This window comes from Poecilia latipinna, unplaced genomic scaffold (assembly GCF_001443285.1).
Source record: "Poecilia latipinna isolate Pla-1442-1.1 unplaced genomic scaffold, P_latipinna-1.0 Scaffold711, whole genome shotgun sequence".
NCBI lineage: Eukaryota > Metazoa > Chordata > Actinopteri > Cyprinodontiformes > Poeciliidae > Poecilia > Poecilia latipinna.
The window spans coordinates 146795-167814 of record NW_015113327.1 but is presented as its reverse complement, the minus strand read 5'-3'; the positions used below and the strand labels follow the sequence as shown (position 1 = coordinate 167814).

General features: G+C 38.7%; 3 protein-coding genes across 4 annotated transcripts in view; 1 reads left to right on the top strand and 2 right to left on the bottom strand.

Moving 5' to 3' along the window:
- Nucleotides 1–2519: 2519 nt before the first annotated feature.
- svbp (small vasohibin binding protein) lies at nucleotides 2520–4236 on the top strand. Of its 2 annotated transcripts, none has more exons than XM_015045178.1 (3): nucleotides 2520–2678; nucleotides 3712–3844; nucleotides 3967–4236. In XM_015045178.1, the coding sequence occupies exons 2-3, from the start codon at nucleotides 3731–3733 to the stop codon at nucleotides 4051–4053; spliced, it is 201 nt and encodes a 66-aa protein (XP_014900664.1). In that variant the 5' UTR covers nucleotides 2520–2678; nucleotides 3712–3730; the 3' UTR covers nucleotides 4054–4236. The 2 variants fall into 2 exon arrangements, with proteins under 2 accessions (XP_014900664.1, XP_014900663.1); XM_015045177.1 differs by having other exon boundaries at nucleotides 2521–2656.
- A 35-nt stretch (nucleotides 4237–4271) lies between these two features.
- Nucleotides 4272–11079, bottom strand: fbxo2 (F-box protein 2). The gene is made up of 6 exons (XM_015045176.1): nucleotides 10788–11079; nucleotides 10193–10259; nucleotides 9020–9146; nucleotides 8105–8197; nucleotides 6783–6918; nucleotides 4272–6676 (listed from the first exon to the last, which is right to left on the bottom strand). Exons 2-6 carry the CDS (start codon nucleotides 10227–10229, stop codon nucleotides 6542–6544), a joined length of 528 nt encoding a protein of 175 aa, XP_014900662.1. The 5' UTR covers nucleotides 10230–10259; nucleotides 10788–11079; the 3' UTR covers nucleotides 4272–6541.
- Nucleotides 11080–12971: 1892 nt separating this feature from the next.
- Nucleotides 12972–21020, bottom strand: part of LOC106955164 (integrin alpha-5-like) — a 52301-nt gene continuing 44252 nt past the window's right edge. Inside the window, exons 23-30 of the mRNA XM_015045174.1 lie at nucleotides 20659–20739; nucleotides 20456–20561; nucleotides 20183–20341; nucleotides 19188–19295; nucleotides 17088–17201; nucleotides 16476–16577; nucleotides 16268–16390; nucleotides 12972–13666 (exon numbers count right to left, since the gene is read on the bottom strand). Coding sequence (XP_014900660.1) covers nucleotides 13583–13666; nucleotides 16268–16390; nucleotides 16476–16577; nucleotides 17088–17201; nucleotides 19188–19295; nucleotides 20183–20341; nucleotides 20456–20561; nucleotides 20659–20739 — 877 coding nt within the window. The 3' untranslated portion in view covers nucleotides 12972–13582. The remainder of the gene's footprint in view (nucleotides 13667–16267; nucleotides 16391–16475; nucleotides 16578–17087; nucleotides 17202–19187; nucleotides 19296–20182; nucleotides 20342–20455; nucleotides 20562–20658; nucleotides 20740–21020) is intronic.

Sequence of the window (21020 nt, the reverse complement as noted above, 5' to 3'; positions counted from 1 at the left end):
CAGGAATTGAGGGAGGAATCAAGAAACAAAGCGAAAAAGAAAGCAAGAAAGAGAACAGGTACATTATGCAGGCAGGGAAAAATCACATAAATGATATAAACCAAGAGTTCCCTTGTTTTGCTGCAGTTATAGATATTTGAACATAAAACCTTCTTAATGCAAGAGTTGAGACTCACATTACCAAGATGCACCAATAGAAGTTGCCAGGCCTGCAGCCCCAACCAATGATCAGTACTGCAGCTGAGGTCACCATGACGATGGGGACACTTCCTGCCAGTGAGGTCTGCTGTGGTATAACTTTCTATGGGCTCTTCATGGGTCTACATGCAGGGGTGAAAGTGCTATAAATTGTTTCTATATGCCCAGGACATAATAAGCAACACTTTATTTTCTCACAAAGTTGTTGCCACAGCGACGATCTGAGCTCTGCCAAGATGTCATCTTGTTTTTTGGAATAATGTTTTCCATCTCACTGGCAGTAAGTTATACCCCTGATTGGACAAATGATACTTTGTCTATAATGATGAAGCAACACAAACAGACCAGAGCTGTTTTCAAAACAGCCTCTCAACACGACAACACATGGACTTAATGTGTGGAAACACATGAACTACAGCACAAACCCTGTGACATGTAGACAGCACATTTATTGAAGCCTCCAGGTTATCCCTGTAGCTGCTGCTCGGCCAGCTGACGGCGTGCGTGGTCCCTTAGCTCCAGCTGCAGGTCAACAGGAAGCTGGAAGCTTTCTGGCAATTCTGGCTTAGATACTTTACTTCCACATCTCATGAAGACACATTTTAAATCACTGCACAAAATCTCAGACATTTTTAGTGCTTCTTGAAAATGGATAACCCATTTTCAATTTGATTTTCCCACTAATTATTTGGAAAAAGACCACTGAAAAAGGTATGTAGAAAAAGCTAAAGAAACTAAAACAAAACATTTCTGGGAAGATGTTGCAAATAACTGACAAGTAAAGAGGCTCGGCATAAAATAATACTATGCTTCACCCGTCTTCCAAATGTTATTAAATTAATTGCTTTTACAATGGATGGGTGGGTAGGTGGATGTGACTTATTCATAGCTGTGTTTTTCCTGTTAAATAATCATTTTAAGAAATCATTTTCGAAAGTGAAATGTAACATATGAGCTACACAACCTGAACAGGTTGGTTATGTTGCCTCATTGCTGCCAGTTGAATATTCATCCTGTCTTTTGCTGCTCTCATTCAGTCATCACTGTGGCTGTTTGTGCTTTTTTTTAATCCCCAGAAACGGCTTGTCAGTCAAAACGACGTGGTTAGCACCGTGACGTCTTTCAGCTGGGTTTTCTCTGGGTGGCGACGGCCATGATGACTTTTCTGACTTCCCAGTTTGTTCACTCGCTGCCACTCAAGTGAACTGAGAAGTTGATTTTATGTAGAAGCTACACATCATTTCCGGGTTTCTGTGGACCGCTTGTCCAATTCGTTTAAGTTAGGGGATTTTATGAAAGTGCATGAACTGCAGAATATGAAAAGTAAATAAAAATAGGTTTTGCAATAACGAAATAAAGTGTAAATAAAGCATGTTTGACTCCTTCCATTTATTCTGTAGTGTATTTTGGGGCAGCATGGCCAGCTGTTGTCTGCTGAGTTCGGCACCAGTTCTTGGGAAGATATTGTTCCAAAATGGAGCCACTGGCCGAGAAATCCAGGTAAACCATTTGGTGTGCCGTTCGATTATTCTCGGTGGTGTGGAGAGAAGAGAAGCTCATTTCAAACCTCCATCTTCGCAGCAGATGCTGTAAGGTTGTTTGGCACGAGAGGAAGATTTGCTCACTTCATACGTGAAGGTGTTTGGTTATTCTGTGTTGTCATTGATGGCTGTTTTGGTTTCAGCAGTGATGAATGTTTCTCGGACCACCATCACACTCACTCACCACCCAGCTGATGTATGCGCTGAGAAGGCTTCATGAGGGATCATGCACCCCGGTCTGATTCACGCTTATCAGCTGACTCTTCTGATTCAAAACTGAATTCAAGAGCTGAATTTCAGTTAATTTCACTAGACACCTTTGTCCGTATTTTCTTTTTATTATGTGTCTTGTCACATACAAGTTAGATGATTTATAATACATTAGATGATTTATAATACAAGGGCGACATCTGGTGGCCAGACCTATTGGTAGGTAGTTTTACCTGAGATGTACATCTGGAAATTTAATTTTGGAACTTGGTGGCAAAAAGCCTCCTTGACAAATATTAATAAAATTTGTTGTAACACTTCAGTTTACCAGTTTGCTAATTAAGAGACTGATTTCAGGCGTGGGGTAGCGGCGTCACGTCTAAGTATTTTTTTTCTACGTTTTGATGCTAAAGTACTTTATATTTGCTGTATAAAAATCAAATAAGTTAATTTTCATAGCAAAAAAAAAAATAGCTTTCCAAAGTTAGAAAAACAAAATATTTAGAAATTAAACCTAAAAAAAGAAGGTAAAGAAAATTCCTTACCGGAACTATTGAGCTTTATTCAGCTGAACACGGGTTTGTTTATTTGTGGCACACAGAGAATAGCTGATCTGTCTGCTAGTATCCTCCTACAACCAGTTTTTATTCTCAAAGCTAATGAAAGCCTCCTTGTATTGCTTCATTTGACTTCCGCTCATTTCACAGGCGAGTTCACCATTATCAGAAGGTTAATGTTGCTACTTTTTTGAGAAGTCAGCGTGTAAAACCAAACCGATAGCAGGCTAATGTTAGCTGAACTGACTAAGACGCTAACTTTAACGACTAAGACTATTTAGGCGCAGAGGAACCTGTCCCGTTAAATATTCTCACTTAACATTAACATTAGTAGCTGGTTTGAATTCAGAGTAACGTGTTGCTATGGGAACGTGTAGTTTTCACGTACGTCTGTTTATTAGCTTCGAATTAATTATTATGCTCCAAAAGCACCTGAACTTTGTCAACGGCGGTTTTCAGTCTATGTAAACGTTGCGTTGATGCTCGGGTGCAATGCCTTCAAAAGTATCCACACCCCTTGAAGTTCTTTGTCCAATTAGATCTGCTACTTTAAGTGTATTTTAAAGTGGTGCATAAATTAACCCCTGTGACATTTTATTTTGTAGAAGCACATTTAGCTGCAGCTACATCTTTATGTCTTTACCTGCTTTTTTTTTTTTTTTTTTGACTGGGCCATTGAATTTGGAACAAACTTCCAGAAAACTGTAAAACACTGGCTTCCTTTAAATCTCGACTAAAAACCCATCTGTTTAGAGTTGTATTTGAAACGTAATCAATTATGAATTTAATGATGGCACTTGACTTAATGTAATGTTTTGATTGTTGAGTCTATGTTGCATGACTTTGTGTTTTTTTTGCTTGTTATGATGTAAATCACTTTGAAATGCCTTGCTATACAAATAAAATTTGATTTGATGAATATGCTTTTGTGGCTGTATGTTTGAGGATGATGTGAACCTCAGCCACAGTTTCAAGTTCAATTGGTTGCTCTTAAATTAAAGGAAATGGAGGTGAACATATATGCACATCACACTTTTTAGAATTTATTTTAAACAAAAAGAACATTTGAAATATTAGTGTTTGTAATGCAGTGCAATTTGGAAAAACTTTTGGAGGCTCAGTAGAACCTTCTCCAGACTACATTTATCAATCTGTCCCACATCAAGATTTTTCCGGATAAAACTTTCTCTCTTGGACTTTCTCAGGTGGAGTTAAAGCGACGCCATGGAGCCGGCCTGCCGCAAGGACAAACCAAAGCTGAACTCAACCCCAACCAGAGGAGACAGAGCCAAGCAGAAGTCTGCACAGCAGGAGGCCAAACAGCGACAGAGAGCTGAGGTATCCCATCCTCACAGCAAATCTAAACTGTAGATACTCAAATGGTGTTTTGGTTGGTCTTCTGGGCTTTTTGCTTTTTTTTTTTTTTTACTCCTGCTTATTTCTGCTTCTCTTATTTTCAGATATATGCATTGAACAAAGTGATGACAGAGTTGGAGCAGCAGCAGTTTGAGGCCTTTTGTAAACAGATGCAGTCCCAAGGAGAATAACAGCAACAGCTACGCTTCCGCCTTCCACGTGGATCAGTTTCTGTTATTCTACCCAAAAAGACACAACCTTTGCACTTCCTTGAACTGTTACAGATAAAATCACTGCTGGTGCATATTCCTGATACACATCTTAAAGGTGCAGAATCTTTATTGCTGATGTTTTATAAACAGTTTTATAAATGGTTCTGGTTTTCTTCATCCTAATGCTAATGTGTTCCTTCATTTTCATTCATGTGCTGCTGTTTCATTCTTTACTTCTTCACATTATGTGGAGAAACAAGTTCATTTCCATGTACACAACTATTGCATAGCAGCTTATTTGAATTTTAATTAAATTATAAAAGTAATTGGAAGCATATATTCTATTCACATTAGATTCCAGCCGTTGTCTAAACCTGCATATCTGTTCGAGTCATGGGTGGGCAGGTTGTGTTAACTCTATCAGAAGTTTCAACAGTAATGTAAATGTAATTTTCTGTTTCATTTTATCAAAGAAGGTAGTTTTTATTTCTGACTGTATTAAAGCCTGTCGATGCAAACGTGCAGCTTAAAACCACAGAGTATTTTTTGCAGAATTTAGATTTTCTTTTAAATAGTTATCAAATTATTTAAGATCAGGTTAATAATTTGATGTGACATTACTTAAAGCAGGAAGACCTTTACCTCTCTGAGTTTTTACTTTTGATGCTCTATGATACCAGACTGATGCTTCCAGGTTACATTTCAGTTTTAGTTTGGAATCAGAAAGTGATGTCGTCAGATTCCTGAGAATGTGAACTACTGTCTGCAAAGTTCTAACAGCCAAAGGCTGTAAAACCTTAAATGTTTCCAAAAAGTTTTCACTATTTGGTTGACATGTGTTGTTACAAACTTTGTACTATAAATATAAATAATATTTTCTGTTGTACCTATGTTGTGTTATAAAAAAATGATTTAATGAAAAACTAAAGTTTGTTCTAATGTGTGATATTTTATGAACTTTGTTTCTTGATAACATTTTAGATGATTTGATAGTATTTTGGAAATGAAAACATGTTTTCAGAATTTTTTTTGCAAAGTATAATTAAAATCCAAATACTAACTATAACATAAAACATGCTCAAAAATTTTCTCTGTATTGTAATGAAAGGTCCAGTTAAAAGCATAATCCTTAGTTTATGCCTTTAACTGGGAACATTTTTCAGCAATTTTTAAATTGCTGAAAAATTGTCAGCAATTTTATTTGTTGTCAAAAAATTGCTGACACCTTTCTTGGTGTAAACTCCAGGTTTTTTCAAAATCTGTGAAGTAGTGCGTTCCCAGCTTCACTAATTACAACCGTATAACTGGTTATATCACATGTTCTCTGAAGTTTATTCAAGTTGAAAATGCACTAAGTAATACAGGGCTACATTAATCTGAATATTTCAAAATGTAAAAAAAAAAAAAAGTAAAATTCCTCTCAAATCAACTTGTCTGTGATCATTTTTATAGGGCCTATTTCAAGACGTTGACATTTTTTAATAAAATATATTGCAATTAAACTCCAGTTATTTACATAAATGCAAATTTTATGAATTTTTCTAATATAGAAAAATGAATATATTCAGATTAAAGTAATTTCCAAACCCACTAACAACCGCACACAAAATAAAGAATGTTTGAAAACGCTCAACGTGAGTTACAAAAATTACAGTCAGCACAATCTGAATCTAATCTTCATTTCACAAATTCAGTTTATATTTTAAATTGTATCCTTTTCATTTAATGAGGGAGCAGAACAGAAATATTGTCAATTAGAATTCTGACTATATATCCTATTACATTATTACTATTGGGTTAATTTGGCTCGTTAAACTACCTTTGGGTGTGATGTGTGTGAGCTCAGATTCCCATCTGTTCGGTTGTTTATTTCTCCACTCCACCATGTAAACATAAGAAAATAAAAAGAAAAGTTGCTACAGTTGATGTTCTTTTTCTCATTAGCTGTTAGCAACATGCCGCTACATGCACTTTCAGTGCTGTGGGAGTCTTCATTTCATGTTAACATCATTTGTCTTCTTTCTCACAGTTGAGCTCTATTTTGTGTTGGTCCAACACATAAAATCCTACTGAAGTCCATGTGGCTGGAAGTAGTTCAATGCCATGAAAAATAAACCACCATTACACGTCAACACATTCTGGATTGCACGCAATACTTTATTTTATTACTGTGATTAATATTTGAAGGATTGCTGATTAGTGCAAAGAGTAGCTAGAGGCTAATTTAAAGTTAGTCCAGCAAGCTGTGGGTCGAATATATAAAGGTTAATAAAGTGAAGGTGCCTATTTGTGTGAACGTTCGTTTCTTGAACCAAAAGCAGCACCAGGTTAAACCTCAAGATTTCAAACAGCTGCTTTGGAAATACTGCAATGGCTACGGTATTTAAAATAAACTAAGATGAATAATTTAATATTTTATTCTTGGCTATTCTTGTTTCCATTCTCCTCTTCTTGTTTCTCCTCAGGTTCAGACTTCAACCGTCACAGAGCTCCCAGTGACCCGAACTCCAAACCAACCTTCCCAGTAGCTGGTGTCACATCCTCCATGTTCGAATGAGATGAAACGCATTCCAGGGCCGTAGTCAGAAAACGTATGAGTGACCTAGAGATGAACAAGGGAAGGGAAAGCGGACTGCTGGTTGGATAATGTCTTCTCTGCAGGATGTGTTAGTGTTAGTTTTCTATTAGAGACTAAAGCATCTGAAAACCTGTCTCCATGAGCAGTCTGCCTCGGGGTCCAGAGTCTCTGGATCATGAACATATTCCTGCAGAACCTCTTGATTCTCATCCAGCAGACAGGATGTCATCTGATAGGTGCAGCCGCAGTCGGTCCTGCCACAGAACCTGCAGGATGACATCACAAGCTGTGTTTCCACTGATGATAAAATGATGTGAATTAGAATTACAAAAATATATTTGCTTAATGAGCACTTAACAACTTGGGGGGGAAAAAATCATGCTTTTTAACCATATTGACGTGCATATTTTTCAAAACTGAAATGGAAACACTTTTTTCCAGTTTGTATGCAGCAGCAAAGTGTTTATCTGTGGTCTCTGGCCTCATTGGACAATGTGCAGCTGAATCTAGCAGGGCTCTCAAAGCCATCTCACCAGCCTCTTGAACAACTCGCTGGTGAGATGTTTAGGGAACATCCCACCAGAAGGAGATCCAGAAGAAGTCCAGACTATGACTTTGTTTCTGGGATGAACTGGGAATGCCTTGGGATTCCCCAGGAAGAGCTGACCAAGTGGCTGGGGAGAGGAAAGTCCATGTCTCTCAGTTTAGGCTGCTGCCTCCACGACCCGACCCCAGATAGATGGAGATCCATCGGTATTCAACTGGATTTCTTATTTCGCAATAAGTTTCACAAGTGCGTTTTGAGTATATTTCTAATGAAAACACAGCTACTGTAACCAGCAGCTCACCTCACTAAGTGTGTTTCCACACCTGACAGTCCGGTAGACTCGTTTTGATTTGGGACTAAAATAGTCATATTTGCTTCATTTTCAGCTGGTACGGCTCACTTTCATATTGGACTCTGTCAATTGATCCAGACTAATTGAAAAACCTCCTCTCCTGTGGTGGCGCTGTACCAAGATCTACTGAGGGAAACAACACAAAAACCTCATAAAAAGACCAGCACAACTTCCTTCTTCACAAAAGTTAATCAAAATTAAGATTTTAACAGTTGTAGGATTTTTCTAGTCTTTGGTATAAAGCTGATGCTGGACAGTTGCATTTATTCCAGACCCAGAATGCCCTGCGCTATAGTTTGCTTCCTGCGTTTGGATCCGTCACTAGTCCACATGCATCCACATATGCATTCAAACTCCAGACCGAGGTTTTTAGGCGGAGCAGAGTTTGTTTTATTTTTGGTCTGCATCAGAGTTGGATTGAGCATTCACACCTCGCCAAACAAACCAGACTTTCTTGACAAATTAATTAGAATTTGATTAAAGCAGACTAAACAGCCGGTGTGAATGCATCCTGATGCAAAGCGTCAGTCTTACCTGTATGTTCAAGCCTTACCAGTCTTTCACTGTGACAGGAGGCTGAGCATCCAGCTGCTCTGGGCTGTAACCCTCCTCTATCAGGTCGATCACCTGCCGTTTTAGGCAAAGTCTAGGATAATGCATGAGGACGATTGTTAGCAGTTAGCTAAATCAGATTCAGTGGTGTGCACTGCTAACTCAAGCGTTAGTTGCTCTAACCTTAATGAAGTAATCATAAACATGAGTTCTGCTGACACTAAAGCATAACACCAACACAGAAGCCCATGCTAAAGCACTAACTTTCATTCAAATTATAGCTGCCATTGAAAGAGTACAACTCTTGAGCACTAATTTAATTTTGACATTATAATTTACATGTTCTATATTACTCATTGATATTGTATTCATGTTTATGTCTTGGATTCTGCTGCCTGTGTTTTATTTTGTTCCTGTTTGTTTCTTCTTTGAAATAAAGTTATTGGACAAAATAAAACTTGAGGAAAAAAATGGAAGTGCTGCACAAACTGTCGTCACCCACTTCAAAGGAAGAGTATGTGAATTAACTTCTAACTACTTAAAAAATAGTCGACAATCAAAACTTCAACACAGATTTCAAACTTTCAACTGAAAGTTTAGAAAACGGCTAAGTAAATTTTCTTATCCAGAAAAATGAATTCAAGGGAAGCTAAGAACGCTAAACATTTTCAAAGTTAGTAAAAGTGCTAAAACACTTAGCGAAAAAAATAGCTCTGCTATGAGTGCATTTGCAGATTAGTGAAAGTATGTCCACCGCTGATGAGAATTATAGAAACAGAGTTCAGGTGGTGCATGAGACATTAGTGGTGTTAAAGCTGGTGCTAAAGACAGGCAGGTCTGAATGGTAGCATAACAGGCTTATTTACATGTGATTTAATTGTCTTATACTATGACACAAATGGTAACAACCACTCACTCAAAGGAAGTCACAAAATATTTGGTCACTTCTTCATTGCAGAAGTCATGGCCACAGTCTCCTGGCATGTCCTCCACTTTCCACTGGTTCCCACCGTTTTCTGTCAGCTCCCAGGATTCCAGCTGCTCTAGGAGGGAAATTCAGTCTCAGATGGCTAATTGTAGCACTATGTAGCTTATCTCTAAATCCAGAATTAATTTTTCAATCTCAAAACACCAGAGCTCACTCGTTCACTTTCAGTCAAAATACAATTGGCTGTCATGTAAGGAGGTTATTTAAAACATGTATGTTTTGGAGGTTTGACCACACATTAGGCACAACCAGCACGTCACATTCCTCAGAGTAAATTTCACTCACTAATTCAAATTGCTTTGTGGGTTAATTGGTCAGCTGTTGATGACTAAGACAAAATCTTAAAATATATATATTTTTAATTATTAGTTCTTTAGCTCAAAGCTAAAGACATACAATATGTACAATACTAAATCTGTACATCTGTATGCATACCGATCATGCATACTGCTTCCTTTGAGTTTGCAGTGGCAGATGATTCAGCATTTTTTCTGTCCTTGTTTTGAACTGTAAAAAGACAAACAAACTTACTGTATAGTGGACACTGATCTCTAATACAACCTTGATTTTTGACAGGGTATCATTTACTTCTAAATGATAAATCTTGTACAATGCTCATGATGTTGATGCTATATGATGTTTAACTCTCATTAAACACATTGACTGATGATAATTGATAGTATGCTTCATCTTTAGACTATCCTGAGATCTGGGGGAATTTGGTGACATTGTGTCACTCTGGAAGTGAAAATGGAAACTTCTGCTAAAACTGCAAAGTATCAGATTTGTATATGGACTTTTAAAGAAATATACATCACATGTAGTGAAAACTCTTTAAAACTTGACACACCAAAAGGTTCACCCTGTCGACCATGACACTGTGTTGTATAAAGCTTATAAACTGTAGTTCCTAAAGGCTCTGTTCTTGGGTCTTTTCCGTGTAGGGACTACAGTACAATATATCTTACTATGCTTATGCTAATGATACACAACTCTAAATGTCTGTGTCACCACAGCCCTTTATAGTCTAGTGTTGTCTCCTATATACATTATTGATTCAGTTTGGAACTGCATAAGAGAAGAAACAAAAAGACATCTCACCATTTCCACTGGGATTCTTTAGCAGGTTTCTAGCCATGGTTACTGGATAAATATGGGTTTTCTGGGCCTGCAAAGAAAAACACATTAGATCGCTAGCTAAACATGTCTTCAGATGTCTTCTGGTTTGTTGTTTATGAGGAGTCTGCCACATAGACAGATTTCAAAAACTAATATCTGATTCAGCGCACAGCAGACAAAAAGCAAAAAGGCAAAAGCCGAGGTATTTGGTTTCTGAATAGGAGGGATCACCCAGGGTTTAAACAGATCAATCTCTGCAGGACAAACAACTGGGGGTTGGAATCTCGTATAACCACACCCCCAAAATACCAAATCAGTCCCACACTTTGAAGAACCAGTCATAAAAATTTACTAAATATAATTTATCTACTACCCTGTCAAAAATCAAGATTGTATTAAAGATCAGTGTCCACTATACAGTAAGTTTGTTTATCTTTTTACAGTTCAAAACAAGGACAGAAAAAATGCTGAATCATCTGCCACTGCAAACTCAAAGGAAGCAGCATGCATGATCAGTATGCATAAATATTAAGCTCTACTTTATCTAACTGTATAAACTATGATGTGTGTTACTCACAGCTAGAAAATGACAAACGCTTCTCTGGTTCCTCTGGATCCTTTAGTTTTCCTCTGCAGAGCAGCAGCCTCAGCACAGAGGCTTTTATACACTGCAGGTCTGCACACAGGGAGAGAGAGGAGCAGGAGAGCATAAGCAGAAACACTAGAGTTGCAGGAAGTGACAGTCAGCAGCATTCAGCTGACCGCCACATGTATACACTCAGCAGTAATGTAAGAGCCACCATAGCAGCTGCAGCAGGACGGTTCAAGACCTGGATTAATATTATAGCAGAAGTTCTGCGAACCTGAAAAGTTCAACCAAAACATATTAGAGATTTATCGATATTCATTCATGATTGATGTTCTGCATCATGAAGCGATCTCTACCGTCTCTTCTTCAGATCCAGATGGAAGTGAGGTCAGAAACAGGAAGTAGCTCTCATCTTCCTCTCTATTAATCCAGTGTTGTCTGATGCAAAGCTGAAAATAGCAATTTGTCTTTCAACATTACACTGTAAAACATTGCAGGTGTGATTAGAAGTTTATACGCACTCAAACTTACCATGAATGTCACAATAATTATTGGCTTTTAATATATTTTTGGAACTAATGCTTTGTTGGGTGGACTTATATAACACATAAGGAATTTGCTTAAAAATGTGTTTGAATTTTTTTCTATTTTCTAATTTGTTATTTTGCTTTGTAAAAGTTTGAGTCATCATTGTATCTACTTAAATAAAATGGACCAGTACCATTAGCAACAAAACATTGCACTTCTACCAACATACTTCTGGACGTTTGTCATTGTGGCCAAAAGGCATTTGGCTCATTCATGTTGAACAAGCTTCAAATATTAGTAAAGATTAAAAATGGGTCAACTAAAGTTGCCGATTGTTTCCTTTCTCATTAACATTTCAGTCCACAAATATGTAAAACTCATTTTACTATCTCAGTGGTTCTTAAAGTATTTTTAAAAAGTCACATATTTGTACCTCAGTGTATGTCAACTCCTTAGTGTTGATCTATTTAACTTAGGGTAGTGCAAAGCACCAACTATAAACTACAGGAAAACTGACCTAATTAGTACCATGAATATCAGTACCTTAGATGATTGCTTGGTGCTGACTCTAAAATATTGACTTTTATTCACTGTTAAGTCAATAGTGCTTCTCCCATAGGATGGTTCTTCCTGGATACATTCGGTATGAGGCATTTGGGAGGCGACTGCTGACCTGACAGCTTCCTGCAGACAGTTCTCGTAATCCTATGCAAGGAGATAAAGCTACAAAAGACCACTGCTCTACAAAAACTGCATGTTTAGACAGCGCTGTATGTGCAGCCAGCCAAAATTCAGTTTCTCAGAAAATTTGAATGATAAATGTTTAAGATGAGCAATTAAAGCTGCACTATGTAACTTTTATAAATATTTTATTTTATTCTTTTACATATTTGTTAAAACTGTTTCTTCGTATTATGAGACAGATAATCTGTGAAAAGATTGTCGTCCACCTCCTCCCTGAGCTACGATTGTCATCTGAAGAAAAGCACCACTCCCAACCAAAAACAGCCAATCAGAGCCAGGAGGAGGGATTTAGCACAATCAATCAATGCTGCTAAATGTGCTAATGGCGGCAAAACAGGAAAGACAGTTTATTTGCAGTCATCATTGGCTATGCTAACTAGCATTAGCATTCACAACAGGGTGTTCTAGCTGTAGCGTAACAGAGATCAAGCGTGGGAAGGAGAGGGAAGATGAGCAGTGCCACACGATATTGTGATTGACAGCACTAAGACCCGCCTCCTGGCTCTAATTGGTCATTTTTAGTTAGCACTGGAGAAGGTGGAGGAGCTCAATTTTTTGTCTGATTATCCGTTTCAGACTATACTGTCACATCATAGTGACAGTTTCAACAAACATAAAATGTTACATACCACAGCTGTAAGAAAATTATATGTTAAATATCCACCTCTGCTCATTGTTTCCTGAAGACCTTCTGGTCTACAGACCAGCATTCTCACTGTTAGCAAGAGTCTGCTCCAATTCAAAACCCAGATCACTCACTGAAATCATCACATCATCTGCAAAGAAGCGGAGCAGCATCATATTGGACACCCTGCAGTCATCCAGCCTAGAGTTTCTCCACCACCCCTTTGAGCAGCTTGTACTCCTCTGTTTCCTCACAGCTGAAAATCATGAGACCCATTTTAGATGATTATACAAAATTAAGCTTTATTCGGAGCCACAACACCAATAAGGTCAACACAGTGAATGAATACATACATACAGACATAAAACCTCCCAATATGGGAGAGGAAAGATTCAAGTCAGACGTTGCAGTTTGATCAGGTGTTCCCTGCAGACAGTACAGAGTAACATTCAACAAAAATCACTGTGCCATAAATAACAAGTGGTGATCAGATCAATAAAAAGCAGGAATTTCAACAGATATCAAACACGAGGGCCAAGCTTGGCTTAAAAAGTCAGCATTTTTGGAAAGAAGCAAAGCTGGAACTTTAGTGCTGTTTGTTGGAGATGCAACCTTTTCCTCAAGCCTGAGTGTCCGATTAGGACATGACCGTCCAAACTGGTGTCCAAAACAGCAATGCTTCTTTAGCTGCGCGGCCCCAGTCATCTCCTCTTCTTTGGTATTTTAGTGCAGCACCAGGTTAACATTATTCCAGTGATACAGCACCCATAAATGACCCTGCATGAATGGGGTGCTAGCTTACGATCAGTGAGTTCCTTCCCTCGCTTGAGAAGGCAGCGATCTTTTCCAGTTCGTTGGAATAAGAAGGAGAAACCCCTTCTTCGATCTAAGCTTCAGAGGACGCTTGGGGTTTGAGGTGGGCCTTCTCCATGGTTGTTCCGTAGGGGTCTGACCTTTTGAAGAAGCCCATCTGGAAGGAAAGGTGAAGAGGTCACATAAACAATGAACTAACTTCAGAATATCTCCGAATGTTTGGGTTGCCAGAGGTTTGAATAAATATTGTGTCCCAAATTAGAATGACCAAATTACATGTACTATATGAAAATATGGTTTGGTCAACCCTACATACAAGGAATGTTGGTATGTGTTGAAAATGCATCAAGTGACATTAGTGGGATGCAGTCCACTTTGGCACCATTAAGATCGGAAGTGGTTGGAGTTGAGTTTGTAATAATAGCCTTCAAGAAATTAAAGGTATTATTAGGCAATGAACTGAAGTCATAAACACCTTATTTATGTTATTTTTGTTTTTTGCAGTGTCTGAAATTTCCCCAAACCTAGAGAAGGTGCTGTTCTGCACAGTAAACACAGAACAACTCAGTAAATACTCAAAGTTCATTATTTATAGTTTACTAAGAGGTAATAAAGTTTCTGGAAGAAAACTTTTATGGTTCTGTGACACAACCAGCACTCATGCAGTTATTAATATTAGTTAATATACACTGATGACATATTCAAAAAAGTACCATCTAAATCAGCAGTCTCCAACCCTTCTCCTTGACCTCTACAGTCCTGCAGGTTTAAGATGCATTTCTGTCCCAACCAGAGCCAACCCTGCATTATAGACAAATTGTAAGGGCACTGTGCATTCACCTGTCAGTTCCAGTATGCCTATTGGTCCCCTGTAAAACCCGAGCATTTTCATGGGTCAGTGAAAGCCTCCCAGAAGCCCCAGGCAGAATATGAAAAGAAGACATTTCAGAAATCGATGCCAAGGCTTGGCCACGCCCACATGCTTTGATGTGAAGTCAAAAGCATTGTTCCCCAACACCTTAAGACTACACTAGCTGATTTTGAAGTCTAAGACCAAATCTGTAGGAGGACTTCGATCAGATACAACAATGGTAAAAGGTACAAAATGGTGGCTTTGGACCAAAATGGCCAACTTCCTGTGGGGTTTGTATCATGCCTCCATGGGATGTTTTAGTGGGTTCTGAGAAGTTACGGATGTGTAAACATCTGTAACAGCAAACAAACAAACAAATATTATCCCCAAACATCGCTTGGGGATAATAATTTTTGTTTCTAAGGAGCACTGTGGCCACACCCACTAAATATTTCCTTACATATCTTTTAGGAGTTGAATTAATATTCATCATTTTCAATTTGGTACAGCTCAGAAGATATATGTGTGCACATGTACGGCCTTGGTCTGGGAATAGACTACACCAAGATGGCACTGCCCCGCAGCTTTTGAAACCTCTCAGTACTGTACTTGTCTTCTTTCGATGAGCACAGTTAAATGTTTTTAGGTGAAGGGGGTCACCTACGAAGCTTTTAAAGTAAAACATTACACTTCCTGTTTTCAGGGGTTGGAACTTAAACGATGTCAGCATTTGACTGTTAAGTCTTGTTTCACATCAACTTTTTGCCTCTGTGTCTTTCTTCTCAGGAGTTATAGTTTGTCCTCCTGTCTGGTTTCTATGCTCACCACAGAGCCAAGGCCGCTCTTGTCAAAGTGTTCAATGACATCCATATAAATACAGACTGTGGAAGAACCACAGTGCTGGTGCTGTTGGACCTCAGTGCAGCATTGGACACTGTTGACATATTACTGAAATGACCTTAAAAGTTGGGTAGGATCTGGTTCAGTACTCAATTGGTTCAAGTCTGTCATAAAGAATATGTCATTACATAACTGTGTCAATACATAACTTCTCATTAAAGTGGACTAAAGTCATATATGTGGTACCCCAAGGTTCAATCCTGGGACCCCTCTTATTCAATATCTAATTGCTCTATAACACTATTTGAAGGGGTGTGCATAAGACTGACATACCACCTGCCATGAACATGAACGAGTCCTTATGAATGTCTATGACAGTTGTTTCATTTGGTAAATAATGACACTTTTAATGCAAAGTTGCATTAACAGTCCATTAAAAGTGCCAACGGTGCATGATTTTGTAAATAATGACAATTTAATGCAACATCAATGTATTGATGTACCAACCAGGAACTGTAAACTAAAGCTGGCATGTCTTCCCTGAATGTAAAGCTCTTATTGGCCTGCTTCCTATTTATCTATTTAATGTTCTTTGGAGAACCCAAAGCCTACAATCAAATAATGTTTTGTATATATATGTTCCTCATGTGTGAAGGAAAAAGGGGAAGACGATTTCAGTTTCTTTGCCTTCTTTGATTAGAATCATTGCAATCTGAACAGAAACCGATAGAACTTGCTCCACTGAACGCTTCCCGCTCTATTTTAAGAAATCAACAATGAAAACTCTTTCAACAGTGCTTAATTTTAAATCTTAAGTTTTCACTGCTTTAATTTCTTTTGTTATTCTAATGGCTACTACACTTTACTGTCAAATGCATTTAAATATTCTTAATGTTTATTTTTGTTGTCCATTTGTCTTGTCCACTATGTCGTGTGCTGCTGCCTCTCTTGGCCAAGTCAGCTTTATGAAAGAGTCGTTGTTCTCAGTGGGTTTTTATGTGGTTAAGTTAAAATGCAAGTAATAAGTGGAGGATGTTGGGTTGTGTCTCCATCAGCCCATTCTACCTTGTACAGTAGATATATGAGCACCGCCAGCAGCAGCAGCCCAGCTAAAACAGCCAGGATGATGATCCACACTGGAACTGAAAACTGATTGTCCGGATTGCTCCACGTCACAGACGCCACCACCTGGCCAACAGCAACACCATCACACCGTCACACTGACATCCACAGTAGAATAACACTCAGAATGACACAAATTTCAGGAAGTTACCTTCTTTGACCCAGATGACTTGAATTTGAGAGGAATAGAGTATGGCATCTTGTTCACTTCATACTGGACTGAACACTCCAGGATGTGCTGCTTGTATGGGTGCTGGGGATGAGCAAACAGACGGGATAACATGCAGCACCAAGACAGGTTTCATGGCTCTTACATAAAAAAAATAAAATAAAATATGAATATCTAGTGTGACTTCATAAATATACTTCACAGACTGCTGATAATTGATCTGCTGTGTGAAATTATTACAAAATTCTTCATATTCTGTAATCACAAACCTCCACAAGGGGGAGGTATGAGCAAATGTTTGGCTTCAAGCAGAGTTCTGCACTTTTACTGAACTTTATGTACATGAGCATCAGGGCTCCACCCTCTGAGCACTACTGCTCAGTTACATTTACTTGAGTATCTTTTTTGGAAAAATAAATATACTTTCAGGAGTATTTTTACTATGCTGTACTCTTACTTAAGTAAAAATTCTGGATTCTCTACTCACTGAATGAAAAACAGACATGTTTTAACCAGAAATTCAGTCTGTCAGTCTGTCAGTCTGTCAACCTGTCAGTCTGTCAACCTGTCAGTCTTTCAGTCTGTCAGCCTCACCTCCATGAAGGTCTCAGCCCAGAGTCTGGAGCGTACGGTCAGGATGACGCTGCTGCCTTTCTCCAACCGTTTCACATCACAGTGCAGCTTCCAGCATTCCACTGAGCCGCATGTCTGCAGGTCAGAGGGCAACATTACATGTTTTCTTCTTCTACTTAACCTCTAAAACAGACACAATGGACTTGAAAATTCACACCAGCATGTTTAAATATACAAAAACTGTCCTATATATTCTTCATTCACCACTTCACAGATTTTTACCCAAAAGTGAAGTCTTGCTGTTTTTTTTTCTTTTACAAAATAAAAAAACAACTCTAAAGAGGTAGTATTATGTATTTTCTTACGTTTTGTTGCAAAATCAAGTGCTTCCTTAAGTATAAATAACTTAAGGTAGCACTTATAACTTACTATGTAATTTAACTCCTTGAAATTGGGCATCTGTCTCTTTAAGAAACTCCTGCTCTTTCTGAATCTCAGCCTTCAGGAAGTCTTTACAACATGGCTCCTCTATTAACACTTTCACAATGTTTCACCAGCGTTTCACTGAGAAGTAGCTCCTATAAGGAGCTCATTATAGGAGCTGATGTGCAGTTTCCACCACCTGTTTGCTAATTGCTGCTCACTAGTCTGAAGGAGCTGAGTGAAACTCAGAGACTGCGGCTTTGTCCTCAAAGGCAGGGCTAGGTCCATCCAGGCATTTTTGCACAGCTGCCATGGAGATTAAAAGATTTCTCAAACATGCATGAAAGAATCAAGGCAACACCCCAGGTATGTTTTTGATGAGGGAATAACATGATAACATGATGTGAAACTCAAAATGTCAGTTTTACATAACACTACCACTTAAAGTGTATGGCTGTAATGTAACAAAACACAAAAATATTTTAGGGGTGTGAATAATTTTGGAAGCAGAGCTGTAAACTCCTGGCTGAAAAGTGACTGAACGTACAGCGTTCAAATAGTGAGAGAGCGTCTTCATGTGGCCGGATTCTCTCTTTTCAACAGGCCTCTTGTGAATAACAGGGATGAGCTGTCAAACATTCCGGTCACTGACGCAAGTCGCATAAATCACTGAGCTAAATAAGGTCGTTTCATAAACAATTACAGCTGGCAGGGGGAGACGTTAGCCTGGACTCGTCATATCTGCTCCCACTTCCTCTCTCAAGAGAAATAACCTCATTAAGGTTTAAACATATTAGTGGAGGGCAGAACCTCCAGCACCATGTTGTTGGGTAATTTGGGTGGACCGACTGCTGTCAGCAGAACCACCATGTAATAAACAACAGCAACATGACAAACTGGGACTGGACACCCAGTGGAGTGACTTTATGAGAGGGCCTTTGTGACGAGTAAAGTTTACTCTAACATCAAATCTCACTTTCTCTGACTTGTTTATTTTGTTGAATTTTTTTCTGTTGTTCCATTAATTGTATTCAATTTTATTGATATCTGCCTTTTTATGAAATTGTGCAGAAAAGTCTTAATGTACTTTGATTAACAAACAGTGATAAACTTTATTTACAAAGGGACCATGTATAGCTTGATCATAAATGACACCATTTGATGTGCTGCACCGGATTATAGCATAAGATGATTCACCTCTGCAGTCCTTTAACATTTTAAAACAGAATATGTAACTCAACATTTTGCTTTCTAATCACAATACACAAACACACACATACAAACTTAATTACTGGCACGCACACACACACGCACACACACACACATATACGCAGTCATACAGTTAGTGCATCACAGTTATCTAAGCAGTTAGTAATTATATCAAGTCAGATTTGAAAACAACACAATGGAACATCCTGTACTGTTTGATCATTAAATCAATTTTGATGAATGTGTCACTGAACTGAAATTCAATTCGAATATATTTTTGTAAAGCGCCTTGACACAACATTTGCTATGATTGGCGCTAAATAAATAAACTGAATTAAATTATTGTTTTATATTTTATCTTTTGCTGTTTTGTATTTCTTGTTTGTGACCTTGAGTGACTTGAAAGGCACCTTCAAATAAAATGTATGATTATTATTATTGTTATAAATTTAATTTGCAAACCCATCCTTCATTCCTGGATTGTCTCACCAGGTTTCCGTGTTCAGCCAGAGGATCCCTGATCTCCTCCCTCCTCCAGATGTAATGCTCAGTGCTGGACTTTAACAATGCAGAACTTTCTGACGCTGGAGCCTGAAGCTGCATAGATGGGCAGACTTGTTAGCAAATGTGATGTCATGCTCATTAGCCACAACAACTCTTGCCTCTATAGAGACGTTGCAATGTGATCCCACACACGCAAAATCCTAAAAAAGGCTCAAAAAACTGACTGCGATTGGTTTTAAGCTGTCAATTTATTAACATGACGCGCTAAATCGTAAATATACGGCGGGTATATAAATGAAAAAGGGACGCAGTGCTTTGTTACTAATTGTCAACACTACAACAACTAGGTAACAAGGTCAGGGAAAAGTTTTAATTAAACAAAAATAGTGAGGGAGGTAAATAGGTCAGTTATGCTAGCTTGACTTTGAAAGCTGTAACATGTAGATGTGGCGGGAAATTTGGTGTGTTTTGATTCCATTAAAAAAAACAGGCAATCCACACACCAACTCTCTGACAGATCATCAGTAGAGCAGGCGCTTAAACTAGCTGATCAACCACCGCTGGGTTCAAACGATCACTTATTAATAATCACAGAATAAACATCAAACCTGAAAAAATACTGTAATGGCCTCTGTGTGGAAAATATTTGTGTGGCTTTTGGTGTTGAAATACACTAGAGGAGCTGTTGTCAGTCAGTTGCTATGGTGTGTTGTGTGTGTGTGTGTGTGTGTGTGTGTGTGTGTGTGTGTGTGTGTATATATAGCCGACACAGACAGAGAGAAAAATAAAAAATATCAGTGGTTTGGAATTGTTCTTAAACATTTTTTTTTTTTGCATTATTTTGTGGCGCACTGTACTAAATTATTAATACCTACATCTCCCAGTTTCAACAGGTCAGTCATTTTGCCCTCCATGCATGAAACAACAATATGGAAACATTAACATGCAACGTGCCTATAGGCAGATGTGTGTGTCCTAACCTTGAGTTTCAGAGCATTGAAGGTTGTTTTGGAGGAGCAGCTGAGTGGGCCCACGGTGATCACCTCCATGGGGTAGAGCAGAGCGTGGCCCTGGGCCCTCAGGGGACATCTCACCTCTAATGTTGTGCGGCTCACCACACTGGGGCCATTGTTCACCAACTGTGAGAGGACAAGTTTCGAAATTTGAATTTCTAAACATCTTCTTCCTTGAAATCACAACACAGCTGGCGGACTCAGAAGAGCTAAGAATAAGAGCCATAAATCACGTCAAACCTCATAAACCTGCTGGAGCTCGGGGCCAACGTCCTGCTCCTCCCCCAGGCTCTGACGGGCGCTCCAGTTGGGAGGAGGGAAGATGACTTTGTCTGGCCGAGAAACACTGCAAGAGCCACAGTCACGTCTCAGCTGCAGGCCCAATCATTACCATTTGAAACATAGTGAAAGGTTATGCTGTAAGGCTGGTGATGAAGCTTTACCCCTGCAGGATCACCTCAGCCTTGGCAGCAACCTGCACCTCCAGCAGAACCTCGTTACTGTCAGAGTTATTGAAGTTTTTACTGCAACACAGACAGAAAAACTCCATGATTAGCATGTTCTTAATCAACTCCAACTTCGGAGAGAAAATTAAATGAACTTAACTTTGGAAGCATGACTCCCGAGGCTCCTTATATGACTGCTTCCAATATGATACTGGTATTGCAGATTTGAGTATTGGCCGATACGAATATTGACCCGATACGATATCAGCACGAATCCTACATATTTTTATTACTTTTTTTGAAGTGTGCAATGTTAGAAAAGGCTTGATCATGTGATATTACTCAAAGAGAACAATAGT

Coding starts and splice junctions, on each gene's coding strand:
- svbp (XM_015045178.1), top strand. CDS start 3,731: ATGGAGCCGGCCTGCCGCAAGGACAAACCAAAGCTGAACTCAACCCCA. Junction 3,845..3,966: donor AACAGCGACAGAGAGCTGAG/GTATCCCATCCT, acceptor TCTTATTTTCAG/ATATATGCATTGAACAAAGT.
- fbxo2 (XM_015045176.1), bottom strand. CDS start 10,229: ATGGCTAGAAACCTGCTAAAGAATCCCAGTGGAAATG. Junction 8,198..9,019: donor TATTTTGTGACTTCCTTTGA/GTGAGTGGTTGT, acceptor GCATTATCCTAG/ACTTTGCCTAAAACGGCAGG. Junction 6,919..8,104: donor CCTGTCACAGTGAAAGACTG/GTAAGGCTTGAA, acceptor GTCATCCTGCAG/GTTCTGTGGCAGGACCGACT.